The sequence below is a fragment of the Scyliorhinus canicula genome, chromosome 2, assembly GCF_902713615.1.
Source record: "Scyliorhinus canicula chromosome 2, sScyCan1.1, whole genome shotgun sequence".
Classification (NCBI taxonomy): Eukaryota; Metazoa; Chordata; class Chondrichthyes; order Carcharhiniformes; family Scyliorhinidae; genus Scyliorhinus; species Scyliorhinus canicula.
In genome coordinates, this window is record NC_052147.1 from 259,560,817 (window position 1) to 259,582,786 (window position 21,970).

General features: G+C 47.8%; 1 protein-coding gene across 3 annotated transcripts in view; it reads left to right on the forward strand.

Moving 5' to 3' along the window:
- Positions 1 to 21,970, forward strand: part of lypd6b (LY6/PLAUR domain containing 6B) — a 198,031-nt gene that overhangs the window by 163,440 nt on the left and 12,621 nt on the right. For all 3 annotated transcript variants that reach the window (XM_038789985.1, XM_038789987.1, XM_038789986.1), the window contains 2 exons: positions 5,586 to 5,741; positions 11,190 to 11,288. In XM_038789985.1, the coding sequence (XP_038645913.1) occupies positions 5,609 to 5,741; positions 11,190 to 11,288 (232 nt within the window). In that variant the 5' untranslated portion in view covers positions 5,586 to 5,608. The remainder of the gene's footprint in view (positions 1 to 5,585; positions 5,742 to 11,189; positions 11,289 to 21,970) is intronic.

Genomic DNA, 21,970 nt, shown 5'->3' on the forward strand with positions numbered 1-21,970 from the left:
ATGGGTGTTGCAATTGTGCACATGCACTCAACATTCCATTGCCGGTGTTGCAAAGATAACAACCTAGGTAAATGGAATCCAAGTGTAGTCAACATGCGAGCAAATGTAAAGCCCCTGGGATTAAAGGGATAGTGGCAGCATGGATACAAAATTGGCCAAGGGACAGAAAGCAAAGAATAGTGTTGAAAGGGAAGTACACTGGTGTTTTACAGGGGTTGTTATTATCTTTTTGATATATGCTAATGATTGCACTTGGATATACAGAGCCTAATTTCAAAGTTTGCAGATAACATCAAATTCTTATATGTCGTAAATAATAAGCGGCTTCATAACAGACATCAGGAGGACATAGACATACGGTGGCAATAGGCGACACTTGGCGGATGAAATTTTGGACAAGGCAGATAAAGTGATAGATTTTGCTAGGAAGAATGAGGGGAGGCAATATAAACTAAATTATATAATTTTAAAGGGGATGTGGGGATAGAGAGACATGAGAGTGTATGTATATTTATCTTTGAAGGCAGCAGAACAAGTTTAAGGCTTTTTTCAAAAAGCATATGAGATGTTTTGCTTTATTATTAGAGGCGAAGGCTGGAATCTTCTAACTTCTTCCCTCCCCCCGCCCCGCAGTGGGTATGGTGGCAGATCGGCGGGTCAGGACCCTGATACATTCCCGCCTCCAACCCAAGTAAATTCATGGTGAGATAGTCGATGGATGGCCTTCCCTCCCTGCTGCTGATTGTGGCACGGTGGTTAGCACTGCTGCCTCACAGCACCTGGCATCCGGGTTCGATTCCGACATCTGGTGACCGTCTGCGTGGAATTTGTACGTTTTCCCCGCGTCTGCATGGGTTTCCTCCGGGTGCTCCGGTTTCCTCTCACAGTCCAAAGATGTGCAGGTTAGGTGGATTGGCCATGATAAATTACCCCTCGGTGGTGTTTCGGGGATAGATTAGAGGATTAGATCTGTGTGGGTTGCTCTTTCAGAGGGTCAGTGCAGACTCGATGGGCCAAATGGCCTCCTTCTGCACTGTAGGCATTCTATGATGCTATGGTTCTAAGATTGAGCCCTTCGAGTTATTCATTGAATTATTGGGTGGAACCGCCTTAAGTTCATCAATAGTATGTTAGTCTTATTTGAAGCAAAGCAGATGTTGGAAATAACAATGAGAAGGTGCCCTTCTCTGTGGAGTTTAAGGTGTATAGTTGCCTCTTTCTGTGACAATAGGATTCTCTTTTAATTTGTTGAGAATTGTGTTTTGTTAGGATCATAGGAACAGCCTATTCCATTATTCAATGAGATGACCAATCTGCGACCTAACTCCATGTACTTCTGCCTCAGTTTTCCTAATACCTCAGAGTGATACATTTTTGTTAATCAATCAATATCAGTTTTAAAATTAATAATTGATCATGCATCAATTGCTGTTTCCCAAGCTTCTACTATTCTTTAAGTGAAGAAAAGTTCATAGAATCATAAAAGCCAGGTAGACACTGGGAGAATGTGCAAATTCCACACAGGCAGTCACCCGAGAACAGAATCAAACTCGGGTCCCTGGTGCTGTGAGGCAGCAGTGCTAACCATTGTGCCATCGTCAAACAATCTTTTGTGAGTTGCTACAGTGCACCTTGTATATGGTACACGGTGCTGCCACTGTGCATCAGCAGTGAAGAGAGTGAATGTTTAAAGGGGTGGCTGGAGTGCCCGTCAAGCAGGCTGATTTGATTTGAATGGTATTGAGTTTCTTGAGTGCTGTTGGAGTTGTACTCAACCAGGCAAGTGGAGAATATTCCATCTCACTTCAGACTTGTGCCTTGTCAGACTTTGCAGTCAGGATATTAATTACTTGCCACAGAATTCCCAATCTCTGACCTGTGCTTCTAGCCACAGTATTTATATGGTTCCTCCTGTTAATTTTTTGATCAAACCCACTTCACAGGTACACTTTACACTGTCTCTTAAAATTAAATTTTTCTGGACCCAGTCCAAAGTGATTCTTGGCTCCTGAGAGTTTATTTCTGTCCCTTTCCCTCCCAGCCTGGTAACGTTTAACCTCAGAACTGTCTTTCATGGTGTGGCGTTTCCTGGAGACGTCTTCCTCTAGCTGGGCAAATACTTTTTCTATCTATCACAAATTTGATCTTTCCAATCTGAGCATGAGCTCCCACTCACATTCCTGCAGAGTGAACTATAGAAACTTTCGACCTCTAAATGAAAATTTCTTATTCTCACGAGTAGGCTTCAAATGAAGTTACTGCGAAAAGCCCCTGGTCGCCACATTCCGGCGCCTGTTTGGGTTAGGCTGTTACAGGAATCGAACTGTGCTGCTGGCCTGCCTTGGTCTGCTTTCAAAGCCAGCGATTTAGCCCAGTGTGCTGAACAGTAGTTGCTCACTCTCCTGCTCAACCTGGCAGGCGATGAATTTTCAGGAATACTTCAGAAACCCTTCCCCTCTCAAAGCCCATCTCCATGGCAATGTGAATCACATGGGCTTTGTAACCAGGCAGAAGTGCTGTTTAGCGATCCTTGAGACTCCAACTTTCTTGTGGAAGTAAGAGGGTACATCTACTTAAAACTTGCCATTCTCAACATTTTTCTGGAACGCAGTCACAGCTTGTAACTTTGTCTGCAAATGTAAAGACTTTGCACCTTTCGTCGCATTTAAAACACCTTCTTTAATCTCTGACAATCAAGCCATCCAGGCTTGCTGTCAGACAGACTTCAGAGCAGGGCACCTACATCCCTTCATTTTTCCATAAATTAAAAGAAGACACTCCCTAAACATAACAATCTTCTAAACCTCATCATTGTAACAACATGTGGTCAGGAATCATCTGTAATCCTATTGCATACTCATAATTATAGATGAGAAATGTTCAGATATAATGATGGGTTGGATTAACCAATTACTAACATAATGAAAATCTGTCCATTTGTAAAATGGAAGAGACACTTTTAAATGTTTCTCTAAGCCATAAGCCATTGAGACTGGCTGATCTCCATGCATGTTTGTGAATGCACTTAATATGGTTTAGTGATGGATAACCAAGGGAGAATTGGCAAACTGGAAGGAATTAGAATCAAATTATAAACCTGCCTGCAAATGTAAAATTAGCATGGATTTTTAATAAGGTTCCTGTTTGGAATACCAGAGAATTACAGTGCCAGTGATTCAATGTTTCTTTGGTTGAATATCATGCCTTCTCCCCTTCCCAATACGACGGTAGAACCCCAGATACAATGTAACATTTGTGACTGAATTGCTGGCAGCTTCAGGGAGCCTCACTATTTTTTTACAATGTAAGTTTATCTTTCAGTGGCAGCTCAGCATCAAGGCATCCATGACACAAAAACTTGGATGAATAGCAGTAAAAACTAATTTAAGCACTTTGATCACCTGAGTGTGAGTGTGTATTTATGTGCGGATGTGTGTGTGTGTGATTCCAGAGCAGGCTCGAAGGGCTAAACAGCAAGTTCCTGCTCCTATGTTCGTGTTTTTGTTCTATTCAATCACGGGATGTCGCTGTCAGGACTGGGCGGCACGGTAGCACTGTGGTTAGCACTGTCGCTTCACAGCGCCAGGCACCCGGGTTCGATTCCCGGCTTGGGTCACTGTCTGTGCGTAGTCTGCGCGTTCTCCCTGTGTCTGCGTGGGTTTCCTCCGGGTGCTCAGGTTTCCTCCCACAAGTCCGGAAAGACGTGTTTGTTAGGTGAATTGGACATTCTGAATTCTCCCTCAATGAAATGAAATGAAAATCGCTTATTGTCACGAGTAGGCTTCAAATGAAGTTACTGTGAAAAGCCCCTAGTTGCCACATTCGGCGCCTGTCTGGGGAGGCTGGTACGGGAATCAAACCGTGCTGCTGGCTTGCTTTAAAAGCCAGCAATGTAGCCCAGTGAGCTAAAATGTACCCGGAATGTGGTGACTAGGGGATTTTCACAGTTACTTCATTGCAATGTTAATGTAAGCCTACTTGTGACACTAATAAAGATTATTATTAGCATTCTTATTATTATTGTTACTGCCCCTCCCTGAGGGCATTTAAGAGTCAAGCACATTGCTGTGGGTCTGGAGTCACATGTAGGGTAACAGATTTGCTTCCCTAAATGGCATTAGTAAGCCAGATGGGTTTTTACAACAATGGTTTCATGGTTATCATCAGACTTTTAATCCCAGATTTTATTGAATTCAAATTTTACCATCTGCCATGTCGGAATTCGAACCAGGGTCCACAGAGCTGGGTCTCTGGATTATTAGTCCAGTGATAATACGTCCCTAAATGGCACATGGATACCATGCATATAACTGATTGTGGCAACCAAATTCAAGAATCAGCTTCTTATGAAAGATTTTTTTCATTAAAGCGTGATTAGCAATGGTTAAATGAAATAAGTCTACTCTTGAACTCTGTGGATTTGGCTTGACATTCAAGCTTCTAATCATTTGCAGGAATGTCCATTTTTTCACAAACAGTTTACCAGGACGGGATTTAATAGAGGTGAATGAGATCTCACCTACTGACTGACAGACGGCAAGAGCCCCACAACGCTCTTTTTCGGGGAGGTCTACTGAATGAAGTGCCAATCAGCACGTAACTGGGTAATGGCGAACTGTCCTTGGGATCAAGGACCCTGGGGTGCAGGTCCCACCTGCTGAGACCTGCTGACCAATCAGAGGCTAGATGTTCTTTATTATTTGGCAGTGCCACTGGAGGGACAGTGGCTGCTATTGGTACTACACCCATCCAAGGCTGAGGACGGCCCATGGACTCGAGCGCAGGGAGTGACGGCATGATGGGTTCAGGAGCAAGGGCACGAGGCTGGCTCTCAGCGGACTCCCCTTCCCGGTGCAGGGTCACTTTGAATGAGGGATGATATCCCCCTGCCCCTCTGGGAACAGGTAAGCAACCCTGACAGGCATTGCTTTCTGGGATCCCTGCTTCACAGGCCCTCTTCACTGGGAATAGACTGGCTCATTAATGTCCCAATTAAGGGTCTCATTGGGTACCGTGGCAGGGAGGTTGCACATGGACTTAATTGAGACAGCGACAGGAGGGCAGCAGAGACCCCACCTGCCATCCTCCTGCCTGATTAAGTGCCACCCCCATAAAACTCACTAATGTGGATAGCATTAAATTCCACCCTCTGTGTCTAATATAAGTAGATTCAACTGTAATTAGACTACTGATTGGATGGTCCATAAAGTTTTAACATTAGAAAAGATTCATTCTCATTTCACTTTGTAATTATTTCAAAGCCTTTAACTTCCAAGAGGCAACACTTGCTCATGCTACACAATCCCAGAATTACAATATTTCGGAACTTTATTGTTGGTAATCAAAATATTTGGAGGGGGAACCGGGCTCCATGCCAGAGGGTACTATGCGCACTAAGGAATGGTACCACCAGCATCCTCAGAAGTGTCTGAAGTTTGACCCTTGTGTTGGGGAGAGAAATAAAAGAAGGAGCAAAATCGGAAACTGGGGCCTCACACGGAAGCAGTGGCAAATCTGTGAGATGTGAGATTTCTTGTTTATGGCAATTAGCTCCATTAAGATGCAACATTTTCTTGTTCCTACAGGTGCAGCTGGTGCTAATCCTTAAATGATATTACCAGATACTATGCCCATAACTCACCATCTTGCAAGAGTGGTCCTCTTCCAGCTCCTCATCTACCTTGTGGACAGAGGATTTACCAGGAATGTCAACTTCCATAATGTGAGACCACCAATGTCCCGTAAGTAAATCTTTTTTTTAACTTAAATTTAGAGTACCCACTTCATTTTTTCCAATCAAGGGGCAATTTAGTGTGGTAAATCCACCTACCCTGCACATCATTTTAGGCTGTGAGGTTAAGACCTACGCAGACACAGGGAGAGTGTGCAAACTACACACAGACAGTGACCTGTGGGTGGGATCGAACCTGGGAACTCGGCGCCGCGAGGCAGCAGTGCTAACCACTGCACCACCGTGCTGCCCATGATAAATCTGATACATTGCGGAGGTTCTTAAACATAGAACACTACACCGCTGCTGCACCGACCTGTGAAACCACTCTAAAGTCCCTCTACACTATTCCCTTATCATCCATATGTTTATCCAATGACCATTTAAATGCCCTTAATGTTGGCAAGTCCACTACTGTTGCAGGCAGGGCATTCCACGCCCTTACTACTCTCTGAGTAAAGAACATACCTCTGACATCTGTCCTATATCTATCTCACCTCAATTTAAAGCTATGTCCCCTTGTGCTATTCATCACCATCCGTGGAAAAAGGCTCTCACTGTCCACTCTATCTAACCCTCTGATCATCTTGTATGCCTCAATTAAGTCACCTCTTAACCTTCTTCTCTCTAACGAAAACAGCCTCAAGTCCCTCAGCCTTCCCTCACAAGATCTTCCCTCCATACCAGGCAACATTCTAGTAAATCTCCTCTGCACTTTTTCCAATGTTTCCACATCCTTCCTATAATGCGGCGACCAGAATTGCACACAATACTCCAAATGCGGCCGCACCAGAGTTTTGTACAGCTGCAACATGATCTCATGGCTCCGAAACTCAATCCCTCTACCAATAAAAGCTAACACACCGTACGCCTTCTTAACAACCCTCTCAACCTGGGTGGCAACTTTCAGGGATCTATGGACATGGACACTGAGATCTCTCTGCTCATCCACACCACCAAGAATCTTACCATTAGTCCAGTACTCTGCCTTCCTGTTATTCCTTCCAAAATGAATCACCTCACACTTTTCTGCATTAAACTCCATTTGCCACCTCTCAGCCCAGTTCTGCAGCTTATCTAAGTCCCCGTGTAACCTGCCTCATTATTCCGCACTGTCCACAACTCCACCAACTTCAGTGCCATCTGCAAATTTACTCACCCACCCTTCTACGCCCTCCTCCAGGTTATTTATAAAAATGACAAACAGCAGTGGCCCCAAAACAGATCCTTGTGGTACACCACTAGTAACTGAACTCCAGGCTGAACATTTCCCATCAACCACCTTCAACTGCCTTCTTACAGCTAGCCAATTTCTGATCCAAACTGCTAAATCACCCTGAATCCCATGCCTCCGTATTTTCTGCAATAGCCTACCATAGGGAACCTTTTCAAACTCTTTACTGAAATCCATATACACCACATCAACTCCTTTACCATCATCCACCTGTTTGGTCACCTTCTCAAAGAACTCAATAAGATTTGTGAGGCACAACCTACCCGTCACAAAACCGTGTTGACTATCTCTAATCAAATTATTCCTTTCCAGATGATTATACATCCTATCTCTTATAAACCTTTCCAAGACTTTGCCCACAACAGAAGTAAGGCTCGCTGTTCTATAGTTACCGGGGTTGTCTCTACTCCCCTTCTTGAACAAGGGGACAACATTTGCTATCCTCCAGTCTTCTGGCACTCTTCCTGTAGAAAATGATGACATAAAGATCAAAGCCAAAGGCTCTGCAATCACCTCCTTAGCTTCCCAGAGAATCCTAGGATAAATTCCATCCGAACCAGGGGACTTATCTATTTTCACACTTTCCAGAATTGCTAACACCTCCTCCTTATGAACTTCAAGCCCTTATAGTCAAGTAGCCTGTTTCTCAGTATTCTCGACAACATTGTCTTTTTCCTGTGTGAATACTGACAAAAAATATTCATTTAGCACCTCTCCTATCTCCTCGGACTCCACGCACAACTTCCGACTGCTGTCCTTGACTGGCCCTACTCTTACCCTAGTCATTCTTTTATTCCTGACATAGCAATAGAAAGTTTTAGGGTTATCCTTGATCCTACCTGTCAAAGACTTCTCATGTCCCCTCCTGGCTCTTCTTAGCTCTCTCTTAAGGTCCTTCCTAGCTAACATGTAACTCTCGAGCGCCCTAACTGAACCTTCACGTCTCATCTTTACATAAGTCCCCATCTTCCTCTTGACAAGTGATTCAACTACTTTAGTAAACCACGGTTCCCTCGCTCGACCACTTCCTCCCTGTCTGACAGGTACATACTTATCAAGGACACACAGTAGCTGTACCTTGAATGAGCTCCACATTTCAATTGTGCCCATCCCCTGCAGTTTCCTTCCCCATCCTATGCATCCTAAGTCTTGCCTCATCGCATCTTAATTATCTTTCCCCCAGCTATAACTCTTGCCCTGCGGTATATACCTATCCCTTTCCATCGCTAAAGTAAATGTAACTGATTTGTGGTCACTATCACCAAAGTGCTCACCTACCTCCAAATCTAACACCTATCCTGGTTCATTACTCATCTATCACCTGTCCTGGTTCTTGTTATCATTGGGACACCTGGGGCATTTTGGGTTGGGTCTGTGGTCAGGGTTAAATGCTGCTCTCAACCCCACATTGATGGACATTAACATTCTGACAAACATCAATTCGGGATAGTGGGAGCTAAGCACTGAAGGAGCTACGGGCTGCCATATCAAGTAAGGGAAAGAGATGAGGCTTCCTTCTTGAAGTGCCCTGTCAGCACTTCCAAAATAAAAATGACCACAGCTACAAGACCACCATTGTGGAAGAGGGCTGGAGGGGCCTCAAAGTGATATTGGGATGCTGGCCACCTAGTCTACCATCAAGAGGCTGCACCCAGGCATTTTCCATGCTCACAATGCTACAGGGGTACCCTCAGATAAACTGCAACATTCTTCTTGGTTTCTGAGCAATGGTCTTAATTGGACTCTCCAATGACTTAATAAATAGCCAACTTAACAATAGGTCTCCAAGAAAATAGCTAGAATTAGGTAACGTGATGGGGAACTGGCTAATTAGCCAGCACCAGAAAATTCCATGCCTGTCCGCCTCCCATTCGTATCCCTATATGGGGACCAAAACGCTGTCCTTACCAACATTGCAAATTGGAGTCAGCGATTACTTCCACAATTATTCTGCATTTCCCTCCATATGTCAGCATATATCTGTATCGATCTGGCTGATTACTAACATGTGTGGAAGTCTCACACATTACTGGAGTCATCAATGCAAATTTCAAACTATTCACAAAGTGATTTAATCTTTATTGCTGAGAAGCATGAGTGTTGGAAACTGTGAAACGACCATTCATCTTTGCAATATCAATTCTAATGGAAACTGATCTGTCTGGATCAGGGGTTATTTGTAAACGATTAAAATAACTATGTTGTGATGAAGGGACACATGACCTTTGCCATCTTGAACTTTGGAGGAACCATAATCATAGAGAGAGAACATAGAGAAATACAGCACAGAACAGGCCCTTCGGCCCACGATGTTGTGCGAACTTTTGTCCTAGTTTAATCATAGTGTCCAAAATTCTATGATAATCTAAGGGCAATTTATCATGGCCAATCCACCCAACCTGCACATCTTTGGACTGTGCGAGGAAACCGGAGCACCCGGAGGAAACCCACGCACACACGGTGAGGATGTGCAGACTCCACACAGACAATGACCCAAGCCGGATTCGAACCTGGGACCCTGGAGCTGTGAAGCAATTGTGCTACCCACAATGCTACCATGCTGCCCTTCAGAACAAATTAATCTACACTCCATTATTCTACCATAATCCATGTACCTATCCAATAGCCGCTTGAAGGTCCCTAATGTTTCTGACTCAACTACTTCCACAGGCAGTGCATTCCATGCCACCACTACTCTCTGGGTAAAGAACCTATCTCTGACATCCCCCCCTATATCTTCCACCATTTACCTTAAATTTATGTCCCCCTGTAATGGTTTGTTCCACCCGGGGAAAAAGTCTCTGACTGTCTACTCTATCTATTCCCCTGATCATCTTATAAACCTCGATGAAGTCACCCCTCATCCTTCTCTGTTATAATGAGAAAACGCCTAGCACCCTCAACCTTTCCTCGTAAGACCTATTCTCCATTCCAGGCAACATCCTGGTAAATCTCCTTTGCGCCTTTTCCAAAGCTTCCACAGGTTTCTAAAATGAGGCGACTAGAACTGCACACAGTACTCCAAATGTGGCCTTACCAAGGTTCTGTACAGCTGCATCATCACCTCACGGCTCTTAAACTCAATCCCTCTGTTAATGAACGCTAGCACACCATAGGCCTTCTTCACAGCTCTATCCACTTGAATGGCAACTTTCAAAGATCTATGAACATAGACCCCAAGATCTCTCTGCTCCTCTACATTGCCAAGAACCCTACCGTTAACCCTGTATTCCGAATTCATATTTGTCCTTCCAAAATGGACAACCTCACACTTTTCAGGATTAAACTCCATCTGCCACTTCTCAGCCCAGCTCTGCATCCTACCTATGTCTCTTTGAAGCCGACAACAGCCCTCCTCACTATCCACAACTCCACCAATCATCGTATCATCTGCAAATTTACTGACCCACCCTTCAACTCCCTCATCCAAGTCATTAATGAAAATCACAAACAGCAGAGGATCCAGAACTGATCCCTGCGGTACACCACTGGTAACTGAGCTCCAGGCTGAATATTTGCCATCCACCACCACTCTCTGTCTTCTATCGGTTAGCCAGTTCGTTATCCAACTGGCCAAATTTCCCACTATCCCATGCCTTCTTACTTTCTGCATAATCATGACATTGGTGAGGGTTTTCTTGAGGAGTTCCCTCAGGTAATGTTCACGCTTCATACATTATAATATCCCGTTCACTTTCATTTTCCTTATTGCTGTTACTTCTAACAAATGTGAAAAGAAATGTGGCACTCGTGCATTAACCCTTTCGGTGTAACAGGTAAGTCTAAAGGTCCAGCTGCTGTACGGCCTTTTCCGGAGTCAAATCATTGTTGCCTGTAAAAGCTGAACCGAGGCGCAAAGACGTCCACTTGCTGGGAACGCCACTCTGTTTAGCTTTGTGGTCAGATCAGGTCTTTTCTCCGGAACGCAGGCTGGATTGACACCCTATTAGCAGCAGTACAAAGGAAGCTGCCGTGCAGCCGAGCAGCCATGCTGCAGGTGTGGGGTGAATGCAGGCCTTCCCATTCACTCTCATCTGTAATGCGGGGAAGTGCTTTTCTTTCAAAGATGTCAGTCCGAAGATACAAGACAGATGTGCTTTAGTCAGTGCTGGTCTCAAAGTATTTATTTAAGATACCAATCATCACTGCACCCTTGCCGTGTTCTTGTCTGTTCTTGAATGATTCGCTGTCGGCAATTTCCCAAACTTTCTTCCTTTTTCACAGCGACTCCATTTCCAAACAGCTTCAAGTGCTTTACTTGCAACAGTGCTTTGAACAATTATGAGTGTAACAGATGGGCTGAAGACAAGTGGTGTCCTCAACGTGAGTATCTTGTAGACAAATGGATATATGGTTGCCTCCTTCAACAGTCTTCTTATGGAAGATTTACAGCTAATGGTCCAAAGGCCTCTTTGTAAATAGATTATTTCAATTGCAGTAACTGGTTTCCTTTGACTAATTTAAAAAAAGGTTCGAGTAGGCCAGTCAGTGTGACAGGATGTTTTAGCTTTACACAATGCTTATAGGCTGGTAAATCAAAGACGAATGTATAGCTCTGATGCTACTTACATTATTTTATTCAAGTGCTTACAATTCTAGATAACAGACGCTTGCTTTGAGCCAACCTTTGAAATTTGCTTTTGCAATATTTACTTAGGCTATGGGTGGAATTAATAATTCGTATTGAAATGTAAATGTTGACTGTTCACAGTTAGCAACGATTGTTCTGCAGGTTAACCTTCTTCTTTAGTCCTGTGTTGGAAGGGTGAGATGGAGGGGCTGGATGTCTCCCTCAGTTTACCTAAATCTATGGAGCGCAAGTGTCAGTTGTCAGGTGATGCATTGATGCTCGTGCTGTTGTCAAGGATAGGGCCCATTTTGCCAATTGGTCAAGACTTTTATTCCCCCCCCCCCCCCCCCCCCCCCCCCCCCCACCCTCCTGCCACCACCACTGTTTAGTTATGCTCTTGACATAGCATAAGCTGCTTCCTTGATGTGCACTCTGACAAAGGAAGGTTCAGACTTGGAGACAGCTTTAACACATTTATTAAACTGTTAACAATTCTCCTACTTGGATTCGACTCTCCTGTTAATCCTGCTATAGCTACTCAGACTGACGAACCAGTCTGCTACAATCCAGGTGGTAGGTGTGATGTGTTTCAAATCAACCCTGCGTACTCACTGAGAGTCTCCACTGGAAAGAGGAAGATCATGTGTGCTGTGTCCTTTATATATGGGTTGGTGTAATGCCTTCCTGTGGTAGTGTCACCTCTGTGTGTGTCGTGAGTGCCCATTGGTCGTGTACTTTCTTACTGACCTATTGGTTGAATGTCTGTGTGTCATGTTTCTGGTGCTCCCTCTAGTGTCTATCTCGTCTACGTGTATTTACATTAACCCCTTGTGTATTTACAGTGATGCATATCACCACAATCACCACTCAATCTTTCCTGTCAGGAATGCCAAAGGTGAGGCAAAATTAAAGCTGCTCCAATCGTCACATTAAATACTTAGTACAATTTTAAAAAATATATATTTTTATTCTCCATTTTCACATTTTCTTCAGAATTTACACCCCACCAACAAAGAGTAAATGCTAAGGAATACAATGTCAATCCCCTTATCAACAACAACGATCCCATTTTCCCACCACCCCAAACAACGGCCCACCTGACAATACAGGTATCAGATAAAACAAACCCTCCCAAGGTGGGAAAATAAAGGAAAGGAAAAAAAAGGAATCAGGAATCGCCTATGGTCACCGTTGACATATACAGTCTACCCCCCAACCCCCATCCCCCCAAATATTCAATGCCATCCAATTCCTGAAAGAGTACCGTGAGTGACACCTACGAATTGTAGACACTGCCCTCCCCACCCCCCTCCCAGGCTCCTCCCCTCCACTTCCTCTTGTAAACTCCTCCCCCCAACCTCGGCTCCTTCCCCCAACTTTTCACCCCGGCTAGACTCACCGGAACCTGTTCTACCAGGCTCCGATGGTCGCAGACCTCCCCCCACCTCACACCCGTTCACTGGCCAGCTTAAACTGGCCAGCATGGAGGCCCCTGCCCGGGTCTCCTTCCCCCAGGAAAACCAAGAAATCCCCTTTAGCACATAACCCCAACATACACACCCAAGCCCCAAAGAACCATCATTGCAAATGAAAGTCCCATCTCTTCCCTTGTCGAAATATACACAGCGTTGATTCATTTAGTACATTCACCAACACGCAGTGAAAAAATAAAGTTACACAGGGCCACATCGGTACACGACCAATTCTCAATTCTGCCACAGTCCTTCTGCAAACTCATCCGCTGCTTCCACCATCCCAAAATAAAAGTCCTTGGAATTGTAGGTCACCCTCAACTTAGCTGGATATACTATGCCGCACTGCACCTTGCTGATGTACAGTGCCCTCTTCACCCGGCTGAAGGCAGCCCGCCTCCTCGCCAGCTCCACTGTAAAGTCCTGGTATAAGCGTATACCAGCTCCAGCCCACTGCAGCTCCCGCTTCTGCTTTGCCCAGCACAGGACTTTGTCCTTCACGCTGTACCTATGGAAACACAGAGTAACTACTCTTGGCGACTCACCCGTCTTTGGTATAGGCCTCCACGACCGATGAACCAGATCTAGTTCATATCGGGAGGGATCGTTCCCCTCCCCCAATAGCTTCGCCAACATCGTGGCAAAATACTCCGTCGGCCTCGGACCTTCCTCCCCTTCGGGCAGACCCACAATCCTCAGATTCTGTCACCTGGATCTGTTTTCCAGGTCTTCCATTTTGGCTCGCAGACCCTTGTTGGTCTCTATCACCCTCCGCAACTTCTTCTCCATAGAGGTGAGTTGATCACTGTGTTGCGATAATGCCTCTTCCACTTCCTTCAGTGCCTCACCTTGCTCCCGCACCTCCGCCACTGCGCTTGATACCGCCGCCCTGACCGGGGCAATCGCCTCCTCCACCAGCACTTTCAATACCGCCCCCATCTCCTTCTTCATCACTTCCATGTGCTTTGTGAACTGTTTTACAAGTTCCACAGCCATCACCTTGGTGGTTTCTTCTGCTGTGAACGATGCGGCCTCCCCTGGTGCTCCAGCCTCCGCTTTCCTTACGGTTCCTGCACTGACTTTTTCACTCACTGGTGGACTTTCACTAACCCCCTTTTCACGGCCATTTTTCTCCCAAACTTGGACATTTCTCCTCCCTGTGCCTTCTTACAGCCTTTTCAGGCTCCGTTGCCCCCGGGACCGGGCGTTAAAACTCTGAAATTCCTATTCCCGTGCGGAAGCCCTCCAGTGTCCCGCCAGCCGTCACCAGAAGTCCCTACTTAATACAATTTTAATAATTTTGTTCACAAAATCTTGGGGAGGTGGTGGCATAATGTTAATGTCACTGGATCTAATAATCCAGGGGTCTCCTCATCCTCTGGGACATGCGTTCAAATCTCACAATGGTGGCTGGTAGGAATTGAATTCAATGAATAAATCTGCAATATATAGCTAGTCTCAGTGATGGTGCCCATGGACCTGTTATCGATTGTTATAAAAGCCCATGTGATTCACTAATGTCCTACAGGGAAGGACAGTACCACCCTTACCTGGTCTGGCCTGGAGTGATATGTATAAGTAAGTGTATGTGTAAATATGTTTAGCCTCCGACCACTAGGCGTCAGGTAAGTAATAGCACATGACACTGTAACCTAGGGGGAATCTGAAGGAGAATTTGTCGTGGTTAGTTGTGTTTGTGTTTGTTTCCGGTTTGTTCGCATTAGTTTCCAACTCACAGTTTGTTGTACAATAATAAATTCGACTAGTCCAGAACTAGAATTTCTTTGGTACGTTGACTCAGTGATTGTGTCTGTACAAGATCATAACATGGCCCATGAAAATGTGGTTGACACTTAACTTCTCTCTGAGATGGCCCTGGCAAGCCACTGGGTTCGAGGGCAATCAGGAATGGGCAACAAATGCTGTCAGTGACATCCCAGGAAAAATAAAAAAATCTAAAAATTGGCATCTGATTTTACTTCTCAGTAAATTAGAAATAAATAATTTTTCTATAGCTTTGAGAATGGTGATCCACGTGGAAGTCACCCTCTGAAATACTTTACCCATTCTATTTTCTGCACCAACTAAATGCAAATAAACAAATGCAACATAGATATGGCTAATCATTTGTACATGCTCAGCTGAATAAAGCTTGAATATTTGCTTTCCATGCATAGAACTTTCATCATTATTTTATCCCCTTTGACATTGCATTTAATTGTGTCTGATAAACCATATAAGCTAAGTTAATGCCAGCATGGAAATAGGGCTGCCAACTGTGACTACATTATTCCCAGGTGGGGGGACCACATAACATGTGTGCGGAAGCGGCTGTCCGTTTGCAAGCTCCGGCTATGCTCATCTTGTAATCGTTTATTTTATCCTGGTGCACATTTCATATTTGACTTTTCTTGGGATATACGTCTTGCGCTATATCCCTGGGGAATCCTGACTGGTGTTTTGTGAAGAGGAGTCAAGATCAATTGGAGAATGTGTTTGTTTGATCATGGTGGTTGGAGTGAGCTGGGATGGGGCCTAGCTTGCAGTGTCGTTGTTGCTTCTCAGCAGGTTTGTGCCTTGGCAGTGCTGTGTGCATCCGGATGATGGCTGCCATTGAGAATGTTGTTCTGGATGAAGATTTCGGCTCTGTGGTGCAGGTCTTTAGAGCTCAATTTGAAGATTTGCAAGGTATTCTGGGGAGAATAGGGGAGGCGCATGAGAGAGCCCAGAGGCGCGATTCTCCGCCCCCCACGACTGGTCGGAGAATAGCGGGAGGGCCTTCCCGACATTCTTCCCGACCTCCCGCTATTCTCCCCCCCCCCCCACGGCTGCCCCACGACACGAATCGCTGCTTGCCGTTTTTTTACGGCGAGCAGAGATTCTCCCCTATCCGATGGGCCGATTTCCCAGGCCTTTACAGCCGTTTTCACGAACTCCAACACACCTGCTATCACAGTTCGTGAAAACGGCCGCAAAGTGCCGTTCTGGAGAACCATGCCACCGGTGCGGCCGTGCCAAGGGTGGCATGGGCCCACGATCGGTGGGCACCGATCGCGGGTAGCGGGTCCGAACCCCGAGCACTCTTTGTTCCTCCGCCGCCCCGCTGGATCAGTCCGCGGGGCGGCTGAGGGTCATAACGGCCCGCGCATGCGCGGGTTTCACGCATATGCGTGATGATGTAATCCGCGCATGCGCGGATTGGAGCCGTCCAATCCGCGCATGCGTGGCTGATGTCATCGTTTGCGTCAGCCGCCGTTACCCTTGGCGCACGGGCTTAGCGAAGTTCGCTAAGCTTGTGATGCCGAGGTTCATGAGGCCCCGCTGCTAGCCCCGACCGGGGAGCAGAATCAGGTCCCGGGAGGGGGCGCGGAGGCTGCCGTGAAACACGGCCAGTTTCACGGCAGCCTTCACGACTCTCCGCATTTGCGGAGAATCGCGCCCATTGCATTTGGAAGAGTGCTTTCTCTGGTAAGAGCCTGCCTTTGAGAGGATGAGATCCGGCTGCAAAGCGTGCTGTTTATCCTGACGGGTGTGGGAGGTAGGAGCCGGACTGTGGTAAACCACGGTATTGCATTGTATTGTGTTGTTACATGCCTGGGCTTGTCCCTGCTGGCTCCGCCTGTGGCTCCTCCCCTCTGGCCCATCTATAAAAGTGGCTAATCTCTGCCTCTGATCCAGTTTGGGATCAGAGGCCGTATTAAAGCCTCAGTTACGTTCATCGCTCGTCGTGTGTTTATTGATGGCATATCAATTTAATACACTAAACATCTAAGATGAACTCATCATTCAAGCCTGATCGCCTGATACTGGACCCACAGGCAGCCGACGCCACGGCAACATTCGAGCATTGGCTCAGCTGCTTCGAAGCGTACCTCGGATCCTTCAGCGAAGACTTCACAGACCTGCAAAAGAAGCAGATCCACCACGCACGGGTGAGCCCATGAGTCTTTCTTCTCATCAGGGACGTCCCCTCGTATACGGAGGCGATAACGCTGCTGAAGGGACAATATGGGAAGTCTTCAAATGAAGTGTATGCTAAGCACCTCTTTGCCACGAGACGACAACGCCCTGGGGAATCTCTAGCAGAATTCCTGCGTGCTTTACGGGTACTCTGCCGGAACTGTGATTGCCAGGCAGTATTGGCTACCCAACATGCGAAGCTGTTTATCAGGGACGCTTATGTCACAGGCATGAAATCAAACTAAATCCGCCAGCGATTACTAGAAGGGGGTACACTCGGCCTCCCAGAGACAGTGCAACTCTCAAACTCGCTGGAGGTGGCCTCCCAGAACATGGAGGCCTACACCTCCGACTGCGTGGCACCCTCGTGGACCTTGTGGGCACCGCCACCATCCGACCCGGGTGCGACGAACGCCTGTGCCGAGCAGCAGCCCGCCAACGCCGGAAGCCCAAAGTGCTACTTTTGCAGCCAGGGTAATCCCAGACAACGCTGCCCTGCACGGAACGCGACTTGCAACGGGTGTGGGAGGAAGGGCCACTTTGCAAAATCCTGCCAGGCCCGATCTCTCCCTAAAACTTCTAGGCCCAGCAGCGCTGCCTGCTGCCTGTCGGGGCCGCCCCCAGCTGCTGTGCCACCCGCCATGTGCGACCCGTGGGCGTCGCCATCTTCGCTGCCATCTTCAATTTCGGCCACTACGTGCGACCCATGGGGGCCGTCACCTTTAAAGCAATTTTGTTCTCCACCCGCCACGCGCAACCCATGGCGGCCGCCAGCTTGGGACCACTCCGCAGCCTCCCGGATGCCCGGCTCACCCGACCATACGCTGGCCGCCGCTACCTCCAACCGGCCTACCAACTGCCTTCCGAAGCTCGCCTCCATCACGCTCAACCAGTCCCGGCCTCATCACTTCATGAAGTCTACGATGACCGTCCGGATCAACGGGCACGAGACTGCCTGCCTTTTCGACTCCGGGAGCTCCGACAGCTTCATACACCCAGATACGGTAAGGCACTGGTCCCTCCCAATTTTACCCGTGACCCAGAAATCTCCCTGGCTTCCGATTCCCATGCAGTAGAAATCCGGGGGTACTGTGTCGCGACCCTTACTGTACAAGGCGTAGAGCATGCTAACTTTAAGCTCTGCATCCTTCCACATCTCTGCGCTGCCCTATTACTGGGGCTCGACTTCCAGTGCCACCTCCAAAGCCTTACTTTAAAGTTCGGTGGACCCCTACCCCCTCACCATCTGTAGCCTCGTGACCCTTAAGGTCGCCCCACCCTCGCTCTTCGCAAATCTCACCCCGGACTGTAAGCCCGTCGCTACCAGGAGCAGACGATACAGTACCCAGGACAGGGCCTTTATCAGGTCGGAGCCCAGCGACTCCTGCGAGAGGCTAGCACCAGCCCCTGGAGAGCCCAAGTGGTGGTCGTCAAGACTGGGACGAAGCACCGGATGGTCATCGATTACAGTCAGACCATCAACCGGTACACGCAGCTCGATGCGTACCCCCTCCCCTGCATATCTGACATGGTCAACCAGATTGCTCAGTATCGAGTCTTCTCCACAGTTGACTTGAAGTCCGCGTACTACCAGCTCCCTAGCCGCCCAGAGGACCGCCAATACACTGTCTTCGAGGTGGATGGCCACCTCTACCACTTCCTTAGGGTCCCCTTCGGCGCCACCAATGAGGTTTCGGTCTTCCAAAGAGAAATGGACTGAATGGTTGACCAGTACAGGCTGCGGGCCACGTTCCCCTACTTAGATAATGTCACCATCTGCGGCCATGACTATCAGGACCATGACGAAAACGTCCGGCTCTTCCTCCACACAGCTAAACTCCTGAACCTCACCTATAAGGAAAATGAGTGTTCCGCACAACCCACCTAGCCATCCTCGGCTACGTCGTGGAACACGGAGTCCTCGGGCCCGTCCGCATGCACCCGCTCCTGGAATTCCCCCTCCCCCACTGCCCCAAGGCCCTGAAGAGATGCCTGGGGTTCTTCTCGTACTATGCCCAGTGGATCCCCAATTATGCGGACAAGGCCCGTCTACTTATTAAATCCACCATTTTTCCCCTGATGGCTGAGGCCCAACTGGCCTTCAATCGCATCAAGGCAGATATTGCCAAAGCCGCGATGCACGCTGTGGACGAATCCATTCCATTCTGGATGGAGAGCGATGCGCCGGACTTTGCTCTGGCCGCTACCCTCAACCAGGCGGGTTGGCCTGTGGCTTCCTTCTCCCGTACCCTCCATGCCTCCGAAATTCAACACTCCTCCGCCGAAAAGTAAGCCCACGCCATCGTCGAAGCTGTGCGACATTGGAGGCATTACCTGGCCGGCAGGCAATTCACTCTCCTCACTGACCAACGGTCGTTTGCCTTCATGTTCAATAACACACAGCGGGGTAAGATCAAGAACGACAAGATTCTGAGGAGGAGGATCGAGCTCTCTCCCTACAACTACGATATCTTGCATCGACCTGGGAAGCTCAATGAGCCCCCAGATGCCCTATCCCACGGTACATGTGCCAGCGCACAAGTAGACCGACTCCGGGCCCTCCACAATGACTTCTGTCACCCGTGGGTCACCTGTTTTTTTCATTTTATCAAGGCTCGCAACCTGCCTTATTCCATCGAGGAGGTCAGGACCGTGACCAGGGACTGCCAGGTCTGCGCGGAGTGCAAACCGCACTTCTATCAGCCAGACAGAGTACACCTGGTAAAGGCCTCCCGCCCCTTTGAGCGCCTCAGCATCGATTTCAAAGGGCCCCTCCCCTCCACTGACTGTAACATGTACTTCCTCAACATTGTTGATGAGTACTCACAATTCCCCTTTGCCATCCCATGCCCTGATATGACCTCTGGCACCGTCATCAATGCCCTGCACAGTCTTTTCACCTTGTTCAGGTTCCCCACCTACATCCAGAGCGATCGGGGTTCCTCCTTCATGAGCGATGAGCTGCGTCAGTTCCTGCTCAGCAAGGGCATCCCGTCCAGCAGAACGTCCAGCTACAACCCCCAGGGAAACGGACAGGTGGAGAGGGAGAACGCGACGTTCTGGAAGGCCGTCCTCTTGGCCCTACAATCTAGATGTCTCCCAGTCTCCCGCTGGCAGGAGGTCCTCTCCGATGCGCTCCACTCCATCTGGTCACTCCTGTGTACAGCCACCAACGAGACTCCTCACGAGTGCATGTTTGCCTTCCCCAGGAAGTCCACCTCCGGGGTCTCGCTCCCATGCTGGCTGACAGTCCCAGGGCCCGTCCTCCTCCGGAAGCATGCGAGGGGTCATAAATCAGACCCCCTCATCAAGACGGTCCTGCTCCTCCATGCCAATTCACAATATGCCTACGTGGCACATCAGGACAGGCGACAGGACACACTCTCCCTTCGGGATTTGGCACCTGCAGGTTCCCCAGTGACCATCACCACCACCCCCGACCCTGCACCGTCTTCCCCCACTTCTACCCACCTACCTCAAGAACTGGCACCTGCAGGCCCACAGGCGACCATCACCACCACTCCCGCCCCCCCTCCACCGACTAAACTACAAGGTGAAGAAGAGGACAACACACCCCCGGACGCGCAGGTCTCAACACCGGTGCCCACACCACAGCCGGGACTGAGGCGATCACGGCGGAACGCCAAGGCCCCCGACAGACTTAACCTTTAAACCCACTTCCTCCGCTGGACTCTTTTTTTTAAACAGGGGGTGAATGTGGTAAACGACGGTATTGCATTGTATTGTGTTGTTACATGCCTGGGCTTGTCCCTGCTGCCTCTGCCTTTGGCTCCTCCCCTTGGACACATGTAGAAAGGTGGCTAGTCTCCGCCTCTGATCCAGTTTTGGATCACAGGCCAGGAGGCTTGCAGTTTAGTGTATTAAAGCCTCAGTTACGTTCATCACTCGTCGTGTGTTTATTGATGGCATATCACGGACAATGAGCCTGGTTCCTGCTGAGAAGTGGGAGGCGAGTTCCCTATTGAGATTGAAGATTGGCTGCCATGCTTTAACAATCTTGACTTGGTTGCTGAGTGAATCAGGTTTGACGGAGCACAGAGTATCTCGTCTTCGAGACTGTGCCCCCGACCACTCAGTTTGAGCTAACCGTGCTGGTTTTTTTTTTTGTTATTTTAAATTTAAGAATCCATGCCTTTTTCCTTCGATGGCCTGGGCAGATTATGTATCCTGGGAAGGACTACATTCCTTATGACATTTCCTTGAGATTGGAGTTTTTCCTCTGACTTTCCCGCTCATGGGAAAATCAGAGATGACAGGCACCATATTACAGCTATGTGAAAGGTGAGGATGGGTGAACTTTAAGGGTAGAACCTGCTTGCACCAAGATTTTGCATCATTTCCTGCTGCTCACCATTTTTTTCAGTGGTGAAAGTTGAACCGTGCCTCACTTTCTCCTCTTCCCTCTCCCCTGTTTCTCTCCACATGTCAAGGGAGTACATTTGGGGGGGGGGGGGGAGTTTCTGAGATAGAATTACACAGTATTTACAGCACAGGAATACAGGCTATTCAGTGACTTAGTCCACCTTGAGCTTCTTCTCACTCACTCTATTTAGTTCATCTCACCCCATTAACAAATCTTCCTGTTCCTTTCTCTGTGCCATTGTACTTATCCCAGGAATTTCGTTAAGAGCTGACGCTGAGGCCTTTTGAAAAGCCGTAAATCTTTAAACAGAGAGAGATAATGAATCCCAGACAGGATTAAGACCCTTGTTTTTCTCAGAGCCTTGGCTCCTGTTGGAGCTGATTATTTGTCAGTTTTTTTCTTCTTTGCCCTCTAGTGGAATAATTGTGAGTCTTTGTAAATCAGATCAGGGTGTGCGCCACTGGCCTCCTTACAGACGTTGGTGGTCTGTCAATCGAGCAAATAACCCCACCTCTCAGAAGCAGAGAGCTTCTGCTAAACCTGTACAAATCATCCAGAAAGCTCGACCAGGAAATGACCTAGGGCGCACTTTAATTACAACATGCGCCCGGCGTAGATC